This window comes from Euprymna scolopes, chromosome 29, assembly GCF_053919585.1.
Source record: "Euprymna scolopes isolate OS-2025 chromosome 29, ASM5391958v1, whole genome shotgun sequence".
Lineage (NCBI taxonomy): Eukaryota > Metazoa > Mollusca > Cephalopoda > Sepiida > Sepiolidae > Euprymna > Euprymna scolopes.
In genome coordinates this window covers 98,429,318-98,442,380 of record NC_136510.1, presented here as the reverse complement: position 1 = coordinate 98,442,380, position 13,063 = coordinate 98,429,318, and the positions used below count along the sequence as shown (strand labels likewise).

Sequence of the window (13,063 nt, the reverse complement as noted above, 5' to 3'; positions counted from 1 at the left end):
TATTATTTTGTATATGTTCACTGAAAGGTGGATTAAACCAAACTGCTTTTCCCTGCCTATTTCTCTTCTTCATAACTGCATAATTTCTATCATATGCTTGTTTATCACTTTTTATTTCATTCTTTTAATTCTTATCTTTATTTTTATACCTATCTTATTCCCTACATTTCTTTTTCCTTTCATCGCCATGTCATATGAAATTGTGTAGTTTATTCAACTATCTTCAATGTTCACCTCCTTTATGTATTTGATCTTTCCTTGATATCCTGATCGAGTTAATGCGTCATTATAGTAATCCTTATTGTTATCGAATATATTCTCATTCTGTGATATCTTAGATATTCTTTTTGATATCCTGGGGATAATTGCTTTTTTTCATATTTTTAAGATAATTAGATTTATAGTCTATATAGTGTTTGGTTCGGTTTGTGTTACAGTTCATAAAAAAAAATCATGTCATTTTCATGACATGATCTTTAAAACACATGATATAATGACTCTTGAATTGGAAGCCATGTTTAATTTTAGAAGAGTTTCCGTTGGGTAGTTATTCTATACAAGTCGTGGAGATGAAGAATTCTCAGTGGGAAGCTGTTCTGTGTAGGTTCTAGAGTTTATAATTTTGCAACCAAAGAGCAAAATATTTTTTTGTGTTGATATGATAAAAAATATCTGCTGGAATGCTAAAAGATTTAAGTTTTATGGAGCAATTCTGGTTTCTGATTGGTTGATAGCAAAACGTGAATTAATTTGGTTCGTCAGTTCCCATCAGCAGCGTTTATAAATAGGATCTCCTAATTTTCAGGGAGGATACCCCATTATATTATATCAAAAGTATTGTATCAATGACAGTAAGACAGAAGGAAAAAATATCTTTCCTTTTCATATCTGTCGACTGCCACACAGAAGTAGAAAGTGTGAGCCACCTGACCCCCAACTGTAAGGTTCTGCTAGGAGATAGCTGCTATAGGATGTGATACAATGGAGTGTGTGGACCATTTGTAAAAACCTCCGACCTGCTTCAGGTGTATCTTATCAAACTCGGGAATGTTTCTGTCGAACTCGGGAATTTGAACAGAATTTTGAGCGGAACCCTTTATTTACTTCACGGAGGTAGCATGCTCTTGTTCCGTCAGCCATGACTGGATAGAGATCCTAAGTAATTCACATTTTTCGGTCGCCGACACTGAGGATTGAACCTTCAACCTTCAGGAGAATATCACTTTTTATAATCGATTTTTCCCAAGTACACCACGCTGCGGGTCCTTGTGATGAGAACAGTAGTCTGATGAATCCAAATAATACGAATAACCAATCCTCATCTAAAAAATTCAGAATCATTTGTAAAAAGTTGAATATCAAAAACAACAGCAAGTCCTGGGAACACATGCCAGAAGAAAACAGTTGGAAATAAGTTATACACCATCTAATATGATTATGCAATTTCTACAGCTACATACCAAGAACACAGGGCTATTAAACCTGACATAGTGATATGAGATAAGAAAGAGAAGAAGCAACCTTAGTAGAAGTCAGTGTTCTCAATGATGCTGGGTTAAAAGAGAGGTGAGAGGGGAGAGATAGCGAAATACTAAGGTCTTATCTACGATATTAAAAGAAACTAAAATCTTAGGAAGATCTCCATCATTCCACTAATTATAGGAACAACTGGACTCATAAAAAAGAACTTCAAAAACTAACTGCGAAATATACCCGATTAGCCAAGTGCAAGAGAGATACAAACAACTGCAATTTAAGGGACGGTTAAAATCTTTAAAAAAAAAATAACATCTCTCGGTTGAAATGTAAGAGATAGCGGTTGAATGCCTGACATCCGGTAGGATGCCCCAGCCAGAGGAAAATAAGAACATTATAGTAGAAAATGATAATGGATGCCCAAGAGAAAAACTTGATGACCAATGCTTTTAAGAAGATGAGTGGACTTAGTAATGACAACAAGTGCAGGTTCTGCCACACGGAAATAAGGAATGTAGATCACCTGACATCCAGTTAGAATATTAATATATACCTTCTGCAAGATTGTTTATGGGTAAGAAGATCGCAAGATGCATAGATATTGTGACGATGACACAGAATCCAAATATGTCATTTTGTGCACTGATGACAGGTGGCTGATAAAATGAGGATAGAAATCACTGGGGCTTTGGTTAGATAACACAGCTGAAATATACCTTAGTTCTGTGTTTCTTCCTCTAATACATAAATATCGCTATTATCATACTAAATGTGAGGTTTCAACGTTTGTTTGCCCGAGGCCTTTTTTCCTATGACACAAAATAATGACACAAAATAACACAAAATACTGACACAAAATACTAACACAAAATAATGACACAAAATAGTGACACAAAATAATGGCACATAATAATGGCACAAAATACTGACACAAAATAATGACACAAAATACTGGCACAAAATACTAACACAAAAATGACACAAAATAATGGCACATAATAATGGCACAAAATACTGGCACAAAATAATGACACAAAATAATGACACAAAATACTGGCACAAAATACTAACACAAAATAATGACACAAAATAATGGCACATAATAATGGCACAACATACTGGCACAAAATAATGACACAAAATAATGACACAAAATACTGACACAAAATACTGGCACAAAATAATGGCACAAAATAGTGACACAAAATACATGTTAAAATATTCCTTACTTTTTCGAGATTGTTGATCATCAAGAAGACCAAGAGTGAAGCGCATTGTGACACAGATACAGAAGCCGTATATGTCATTTTGTTTTATTTAAGGGGTGTACTATTACTTGTTCCCCTGCTCGACAACAAATGCCGACCCGAACGCTGTTTCCATAGTTTCCTTCTTTTCCGTATTCCATTTTTTCGATTCTGGTAGTGTAATCGTCTCTCATATTGGCGACTGGCGAGGGGGCACGAATGAGTTCACAAGTATAAACAAAAAACAGCTAAAAACACAAACTCGAGAGAAACTAAAGACTCTAACAGATTCTGTATATATCAGTTGGAGTCTGGGTATGTGTGTAACATCATCGCGGAAACAGCCTTCAAAGTGTTAAGATCCACGTCTACATCTTCTGCCAATGCTATGTTTGTCAGTTGATTGATCAATTCATTTCCTTATTTGCGTTTAGATTTAAGCACAGATAGAGAGGGGGAATCGTATATAGTGGTTGTAGCTAGTCGAGTGTTTTTGAAAAGTTTGGTAAAGGGACACCATCTCAATTAATATAAGGTTAACTTAATTTCTTTTAATCACTCTTACATAGTGTGTAGTATTCCCAAATGGTCCCCCATCTGGTACTGACCAGGCTGAACGTTGTTTAACTTTAGTGATTTAACAAGAACCGGTGTGTCATGATTGTGTCATATATTTAATTTGCTAAGAACTAAAATACTTTGTGTGTCAGCAATTAACGACGGATGAAATTAAGCTTTCCCGGTCTAGTCCAAGCTGCAGCATATCTTCAACTGACCTAAACTGTCCTTAACTGTCAGAAACTCACGAATGGACCATCCATAAACTGTCTTAAACGATCGTAAAGTTGACTGTCACTCCTACAACTCTCCGTAAACTAACTTTAAATATATGACCTGTATGTCGGTCCGATTTTTTTTGTCACCTTCCACACCTTGATTAACAATCCCATATCAGCTTTCTTTTGTGTGCCTTGATGAACAAGTTCCAATCTATTGTTTTTCTACTAAGTTCACTTTCAATAACATTTGTTCTGCTGATCAATTTATTTCCTCTTTTGGTTATACTTTTCCTCCTCTTTTATTTCCTACGACTTTGTGAGGGAACATCGATAGCATTATAACGAGGAGCTGGCAAAATAGGGCCATAATCCCGTGGGGTCTTGGTTAGATAAAGTTAGTAACAATACACGTTACGACTCCGTTCGATGCCTAAATCATAATAAGCTTGCAACTGGCTGAATGTATATCACATAGTATGAATTTTACTTACTGTGGCGAGTTTTATCAAAGCATCATGTTCAGTGTTGTCGCTTGCAAACTCTGCCAGTCTTTTAAGAAACAACTTCGAAGGGGTTGTTTTTATATCTAAGAAGTGAGTCAAAGCCACCCGTGCAGAACAAACGGGCAGTCTCGTGTATAGTGTCCATTTATTACCTGTCCAACAACAAAAAAAAAAAAAGGAATTACATTTGCATAAGATGTAAACAAAGAAGAAAAGTCGGTGCTCTTCCAATATACAATCAAGCGAAATTATAGAATTAGGGTTAGAGTTAGGGTTAAGGTTAGAAAACACGGTGCTTATGTATTTTTGGTACCGCGCTATTTTTAAATAATCTTTTGTTTTTTCAGGTTAAATTCAAGTTTCACGATATCTTTTTAAAAAATTTTATTAACTTGTTAAGTGGAAGCACAAAATAGTTGCAAAGCACCCTCCCCTCCCTATGTTAATAATGGCTTTCAAAATAATAACATTATTTCAGCGTGGTGTCAAAAATACATAAGTACCGAAAACATTTGGTAAATCACTTATTGGAAGAGCACCGAAAAAGTCCCGGATGAAAAGCAATTCGAAGTAATCAATAACTATAACAATGAAGGTGTATGCTTATGCAAATTTCCGTTTGACCACCCATCCGATCATTACCGAACATGAAGTGACAGATGATAATAAAGGGCAAACATGACTAGAAATGATCGGGTTAGCAGCAGCAGCAACCATAAGCAAGTGACCAAGCTGGCTGCGCGAGATGACAACAAATACGTGTTCCAGGCGTAGAGAATTTGAAACGTGTTTGAGATACGAGAGAGCAGAAATAGAAATAGAATAGACAGGGAAAGGTGTCCTAAACATGGCCAGACAAGTACCACATGTTAGATGCGGACGAATCTTGTTAAGCACATTGGAGTACGAGAAGACTTTTGAACAAGAGACAAGACGTTATTCTGGAAGTACTTGTAAATAAGTGTCTGTTGTTTCAATTAAAAGTGAGTCGAATTCTTTTCTTGTCTTTGTTTCCTTGCGACTGTCTCCATGCCATGTGTGGGTCCCAAATCTTGGCAAGTGACGACGGCGTTACAGTGTGACAATATTTACATATGTAAAAATAAGGTTGAAATCGCAAATTTCCATATAATATAAAAACTTAAGCAAAGAGTGGAATTTTCCATTAGAAGTTAAGTTAAAGCTACTTGTCCAAGCAGTTACGCACTTGCAGGAAGTCACTAACGAGACGTGGTGAATGAGCAAATAAAATCTCTCTCCTTTTTACTAAATCTCACGTGCGAGAGAGAGAGAGAGAGAGAGAGAGAGAGAGAGAGAGAGAGAGAATAGTGGAATTTCGGGATGGTTCCTTTCTCTTCTCTTAAGGATGGATTAAGGATTATTATGTGTGTATATATTTATGCCTAAAGAAAAATTACAACGATAGTTTCAAAATACGGTCTATTTTTTTAAACTAATAAACTAACATGTCGAAGAGCTAAGAAAAACGAGAGGTGTGCTATGAAAACAAGCGACCTTTTGTGCTTCAGAATTTATTTTTCTACATAGTCACCACCATTCTCAATAAACATTTGTTAGTCTCTTTTGATACCTCCGTATCTCTGTTGCTATTTTGAAATTTACAAACTGCATCAGCTTCGTAAATGTTCAATAGGCGCCGATGAATGTTGATCGGTTCAATTTCTTTTTTCAGTATGGAATAATTCAGTGATGCACCTCTGCTTCTGACGCACGTTCATGTCGGGAGTTGTTTTGTTAGTGTCTTACACCGTTATTATTTGCAAAGGAGAGATAAAACGATCAGTTCACGAATGCATAAGTTCAGTCGTCATAACAATGCAATTTAACCCCCCCTCCCGATCCATTCAAGCAGAATAAAAAAAATTAGGAGGTATTACTTTTGGAACGTCCCTCATAGAAAAAAAATTCAACGATTGTTAAATTCCAAATGATTTCCTATAATATCTTCTCATTACATGTCAAAATATTGAGAAGATATACCACTAAACAAGAATAATACTCATTGTCATTATGGCCTCCGGACAACGCCAACAATTTTTTCTTGTATACAACATCATAAAAAATTACTATAAAATTCTTTATTGTTTAAACATATCTGCTTGATCTATAATATTAAGTATTTTTATGACTTCCGAACAATGTATACATTTATACTATTATAAAAAAGATTGCTAAACCACACATTTTTGTCGTTTTTTTTATTTTTATTTATTAATAACCTTATTAGTTTATCATCACTCTTATTAAAAAGACGAATTCTACGCGAGAGAACAGGAAAGGAAACTAACCGCTGCTACGTACAGGGTGACCCCCCCCCATCGTGATATCTCCATTATTTATTCACCGATTGCCCTTATTTTATAGGACATGGCAGAATCAATGATCATGAGTACACCAAGACCCCAGTGGGAGCTGGGACAGAGAATACACTGTGTTAAATTTCGTTCGGACAAAACACTAAGAAACGGGGCCCAATTAGAGTTGGGGCCCGTTTTTGGGAACACCCTGTATTACAAAACCAACAGAACTCAAATTGTTGTTTACGGGATGAACCACCGTGAGGATAATTGTTGGGGTGGTACCACTACAGATTCTGACAATGGACTATTCCTAACGTCACTTCCGGTGATCAGGATCAGAGAGAGAGAGAGAGAGAGAGAGAGAGAGAGAGAGAGAGAGAGAGAGTCGTAACTTTACTTTGTCCTTCAGTTCAGCGGAGTTTTTACTCAACTAACATTCTTGTCTGTATTTTCTGTTGAATATATTATTCATTTCACTGTTTCCGAGTCTTCTTGTTATTCCTTTCAACATTTACACAATAACAATAATCAGCAGGGATCAACGAATTAGTAAAAAAAGAAAAAAAAGAAAAAGAAAAAAAAGAAAAAGAAAAAAAACCAGAAGAATCGAAATAGTAATATAAGCTTCAGGGCTTGAAACAGGAGTACTTAGCGGCCTTCATCCATTTCCCGGAAACACAAGGTGTGCCTCAAGAGGTTACCATCTTTTTAAAAGTTTGCAAAATCATTTGAGTAAATTAGAACTTTTTTTTTTCAAAATAAGAAGTTTAAAAGGAGCTAGAAAGAAACTATGCAACATCCACCTTATTCATCAGATCTCACGCCAACACGCTACAATCTGCTTAGAAGTTAGTAAAAATTATTTGAATAGATTTTGACTTATTTCGAAATAAAAAAAGCCCCCAAATTAATTAGTTTTTTTCTTTTTTTTGCGTGTGTGTTGTTTAAACCTGAATTATTTTATACACTTGGCGGTAGGAGGTTGCTGGAGAATGGAAAGGGGATATTAAGCTCGACCTTTGTGACAAACCTACTCTTTACAGGAAGGCGACTGAATAGACAAAACAAGGATGAGGTTTAAAGGAAAAATAAAGTATAACTCCTATAATTTGAACCTCCGCTTCGTTCAAATAAGAGGATTCTGTTCAAGTTTCGTGATAAAAAAAATGTGCTGCAGTTAACTTTAATTTTCTAAGAAGTAAGAAATAGTAAATGAAATTCATTGCTATATGATACTTAAAGTATATATTAAGTTGAGTTTACGATATATTGCAAGTAAGAATTGCTAAATATTATTACCAGGAACAAAAACATTGGAAATAAATTAAATCTAATCTTACTTGTTAGGTATTTATTACCTAAGTTATCATCTACAGAAATCATACATTTATATAAAATACAGCTTTTTAGTTATTCATTGAATGAGTCTCATTGTAGTTTCTATTTTCATCGATTGAGCTTTCGGGCGCTGCCATTGTATTTCGTAAGCGATCACGAAAATCTACAATTTCTTGGTTCTGTAGCTTCTTTATGATTATATCTCTTCGGAGTGACATTGCTTGCAAAACATAGTTGTCATTAAAGTAAGGACTTTTTTCTAGAAATTTTATAACCGTCTCCATAGACTTTTCTGCATCATCCCATGATATTGCTTCATCAGAGTGTTCTTGGTTATTTACATTAGGGTCAAGAGAATGGGAGCTGTTGTTATTTTCATCACCATTACTGCCTTCAGGATATTGATCACTAGTTTCCTCATCTTGTTGCACCCACATTTCAACATCTTTTACACTAAGTGATTTAAGAACAGTGTGGTTAGTCGGTAACCGTTTGGTTTCAAGAATTTTTTCTAGACCAGATATATTTTCTGATTCTTTCAGTTCAGAAGCCTCTGACGCTGGGCATAATTTACCCCATGCTTTTGTTAATGTGCTTGCTCGAACTTGATTCCATGCACTTGCGAGAGAAAATATGGCATCTTTGAGAGTAAAATGGCGCTGAAAATCGCTTATACTCACGGTACTATTAATCATATTCATCATGAAATCATTTCTGTATAAACATTTTAAGTTCCAAATAATCCCTTGATCCATAGGTTGGATGAGAGAAGTCATATTAGGTGGTAAGTAGCACACAAAAATATTCCCGCAAGATGACACTAGTTCTGACTCAGGAAGATGTGCTCTACAATTGTCCAACAGAAGCAATCACTTTGAATCAGGTTTACCTAATTCAAGAAAACGCTTCTGGACAACTGGCACAAATTATTGCAAAAACATTTTTTAAACAACTGTTGATTCATCCATCCATTTTGTGAAGAATAATAGGATACTGGCAAAAGCGAAACTCCTTTCAATGCTCGGGGACACTTTGATTTGCCGATGACAAGAAGCTTAAATTTATGAGTTCCAGAAGCATTAGCGCATACCATCACTGCTAGTCTTTATTTAATTTGAATCCTTTTATTTTCTGCTCCTCAGATCCGGCTAATGTTTTTGTAGGTAAGCACTTTCAATTTACGCCACTTTCATCAGCGTTGTAAATATCCTCTGGTGTTAAACCATAATCGGCAATTATCGTCTTGAATTTGTCACAATAATTTGATGCGTGTATATCAGCAGACCGTTGTTCGCCTGACATTGTTAATTGTCTTATACCATGTCTACTCTTACAGCTCCTAAGCCAGCCTTCACTGAATTTCATATCTTCTGCGATATTCAACTCTTCCTTAAGAGATTTTGCTTTAGCAATTAACATGAGCACAGATATTGCTACACCTTCATTCCACTCATGCAATATTCGATCGAATTCAACTTGCTTTGGTCTGCGAAGTGTCCTTCTTTTGACATGTCTTTTATTTGGAGAGAAAGGAGCAGCCTTCAATATTTGCTCCTTTTTCTTTTTGATGTAAAACAGTGTACTTCTTCCAATCTTATAATCTCTCAATATAATGATATTTTCAACTCCAACATCTAATTTTTCTATAATTTGACGTTTTTCGAGTAAAGTCAGTGTCACTTGTTTTCTTTTAGAGTTGTAAGCCATTGTGATGGGTTGTTTTACACTATTTTAAATATAGCAATCTGAAAAAAAATTTACAGTTAGTGTAAATTGATTACCAATAGCTAATCTACATTAATTACATAGTACCAATATTAACATTTCTGCGCAATATCTGACTAAACCATGTAAACAGTTTTACTGCAACTCCGCATCAAATATCCTAATACAATTTCAATGATGAGACAGTTCAAGTTTAGAGAAAGTCCAGGTTTAGAAGAAGTCCAAATGAGAGGAAGTCCAAATGAGAAGAAGTCCAAATGAGAGGAAGTCTAAATGAAAGGAAGTCCAAATGAGAGGAAGTCCAACTTTAGAGGAAGTTCAAATTAAAGGAGTTTTACTGTACATTAATAATTCAATAAATCTGATATTGTATAGGGTGTCCAAAAATCACTGAAGAGTTTAAAATCTTGGTCATTTTACCATTAGTGATTATTTTCTTGTCTATTTGAGATATTTTACAGATAATATTTTGGAAATTAATTATGAATAAGTATAATATTAAACAGCGTACGCAAGTTGTGAAATTGTTTTATTGAAATCGGAGGTCAATTGTCAAATGGCCACCACTTTCCTCAGACTTGACTAGCCCCGACTTTTTCTTGTGAGGACATCTTAAAAAAGCGTCTACGTTAACAAACCCCAAACCCTGAAAGAATTGAAGGAAAACATCAGGAAAGAAATAAGGGACTTTAATCGAAATCCAGAGATTCTACAATCTGTCATGAATAATGTTTTGGAAAGAGTACAAATATGCGATGCTGAAAATGGGCAACATTTAAAAGACATTATTTTTTCATGAATAAATATTGTTGGAATTTTGCGTTTAAAAAAAGAAAATTTGCATATGTTTTAGTCAGATTATTTCAAAATTACAGAAAGATACCATCAAAAAATAAAGAATCTACTTAAGTTAAAAACTCTTCAGTGATTTTTTGGACGCTCTGTATTTTTGTCGCTCGCTTAACGTTTCCCATCTTTTATCCTGCAGCTACTACTCCCGTTTTCGTCTTTATTTAAGTCATTTATTTATTTACGTAATCCTCTTATTCAGCTTTTCTTACACTACTTTTACTACTACCTCGTTCTTCTTTATTTGCGTTATATGTATATACATATAGCATCCTCTTAATCTTCATCTCTAAAGATGCTGCTGCCACCCCTCTTTTCTTCTTTATTTATGCCATTTATTCATTTACACATCTTCTCTAATTTTTTTACTTATCAAGGCCCAAAGGCCACTCGAAGATAAGAATTAATGAGTGGCACAACACCGTGATAATTGTTAATAGTGGAATTTGGGTAGTGTTTTATTATTATTATTATTATTATTATTATTATTATTATTATTATTATTATTTAAAAGGACGGCTCAACAAGAACTTGTTTACATTAAACCTGAAAACGACCATGTTAGTGTCAGCTGGAAAGCATCTCAGTGGTATTATGTTCCACAAACTAGCAGAAAAGAAACTTTGTTCACGGAATTTGCGTTTAGTTTAGGGCATAAATAGTTAACAAGGGAAATTGTTAGTTGTTGTAGGTAGACGAGTATCTGCTTCGAATGTTTTACAGGAAGGATCATAGGGAAAAGCTCAGTTGAGCGCCTGCTGTGAGGATCATCACAGTGCAGAGATAGATTTGCTACGTCTCTTCCGTGAGAATGGGGAAGTAAAGCGGAGAACAGTGCTTCACCCACTAGATTTCGAAGTTGGTTTCTTTATTTACGCCATTTATTTATTTACGTTGCTACTGCTTGTTCGTTTGCGTGTCTGTTAGTTGAGTATCATTCATGATCATGATGATTTTTGTTGGCATTCGTTTCCCCAAATATTCTATTAGAATTTTTTTTCTGGAAGGATATCGAATACTTACGGGAGCGACGATGTGAAGTTTGCCAATGTTCCTAAGTGAAAGTGTTCCTATGGTTCGAACTTGAAACACGCTGGTTGTCAGCCTACATCGCTAATCACTAAGCTACCATCACCTCCCTGCTGCTGCTATTAGCTACTACTGCACCTACTTCCCTCCTCTTACCAGATATAGCGTTCTTTTCATAGATAAAAGGCGGTTCTTACCTTCCTTGACATGTACCTCAACGTCTTCCTCAAAGCCAGGAATCATGTGTACATAATTAAGAACTTTATTCACTTCGTCGGTATCGTTAATTGGGTAGATGCCCACGTGATCACCAGGGAGATAAGTCACGTCAGGGTGACCTTTCAGGTTGAGCGAGGCATACATCGTTTGTCGACTGAAATAACAATTGAAGAACAATATGAATCGATTCAAACAGGAAGTTTTCTTCCCTCCGAGTAGTCACACTAGAAGCAAGAGGAAACAGGAATTTAGATCAATAAGATACTAAACAGAATAGTACGGGTACAACACCGATTTTATCGAAACTGATGGCCCGACATCTTTTTTAATCAGGACAAAATCCAGACTAGTGCTACCAGAGCAGGCTGTCTGAAAATAACGGTTTCCTTGCCAAAAATGCAACAAACATTGATGTTATTTATTTTTTCTTTTGCAAAACTCAATCAACCTCTGTAATGCTCCAAACAAAAACAATTTTTGTCTACAAAACAACCAAACTAAACACCATAAGAAAATATTTAAAACATAAAAAACTTTTATCAACATGATCGGATTCGGTTTTTAATAACTTGAAAAGGTTGATATGCCGTAAGACATAACAACTAAACTAAACACTATGATTAAATATTTTAAGAGATAAAGAACTTGAAATGAATAAAAACCTTTTACTAATATGGTTGGATTTAGCTTTAAATAGTTCAAAGAGAATTGATACGTCGCAAAACGAAACAAACAAACCAAACACTATGGGTAAATATTTCAAGAGATAAAGAACTTGAAATGAATATAAAAAACTTTAACCCAAATCACCGGATTCAGCGTTAAATAGCTCGAAAAGGGTTGACATGCAGTAAAATAAAACAATAGCATAGTTGAGAAAACTAACATAAAAATGGGTTAACCGGAATGAAATAGAAATATGTCAGACAGATTGCTATTTGGGTTGACGTTAAAAATCTGAATAACATAATTTCATAAAGTATAGTGTTTAGATAGGATGCAGAGACAATGAACTGTATTGTTACGAGCAACATGTAAATTAAAGAAATATCCTGATGAATAAAAATAATTTCCGTGTAAGAAACGAGATGATAATAGACATGAAGAGGCAATATGTAATGTAATACTATTTTTATTGTGTACCTACTGGTTTTTAATTTCAATTAATCGTGTGTTACATGGTGCCAAAGTTTTTCTAATATTTCAAGGTAAAACCTCCTTTTCGAATAAAATCTCTCTTCGGTGTGTGTTTCTCTGTATAAATTAGTTTACTTACCTTGATTTTGTAGGCTGCAGGTGTTTTCTACTGATAATAGGACATTGAACTACGTTCTTCTTGTGAATCATGGACAAATCTAAAAAAAGGGAAAACAATATAGAAAGTATAGATGGAGTATAATCGTTTAGTTCTTAAAACATACGCACACACACATATATATAAACAATGTACATGCAGATCTACATGGATCCATATGCAGACATACATACACATACACACAATTCTCATACACATATATACACTCACAAATATATATAGATACACATATATATATATATACATACACACCAACCTATAT

The 13,063-nt window shown here is 34.8% G+C and overlaps 1 protein-coding gene across 1 annotated transcript in view; it reads right to left on the bottom strand.

The window, feature by feature from the left end:
• The window catches only part of LOC145252790 (nitric oxide synthase, inducible-like), a 140,300-nt gene that overhangs the window by 46,059 nt on the left and 81,178 nt on the right, over window positions 1-13,063 (bottom strand). The window contains exons 16-18 of the mRNA XM_080112737.1: window positions 12,763-12,841; window positions 11,465-11,640; window positions 3,994-4,157 (exon numbers count right to left, since the gene is read on the bottom strand). Of these exons, the coding sequence (XP_079968863.1) occupies window positions 3,994-4,157; window positions 11,465-11,640; window positions 12,763-12,841 (419 nt within the window). The remainder of the gene's footprint in view (window positions 1-3,993; window positions 4,158-11,464; window positions 11,641-12,762; window positions 12,842-13,063) is intronic.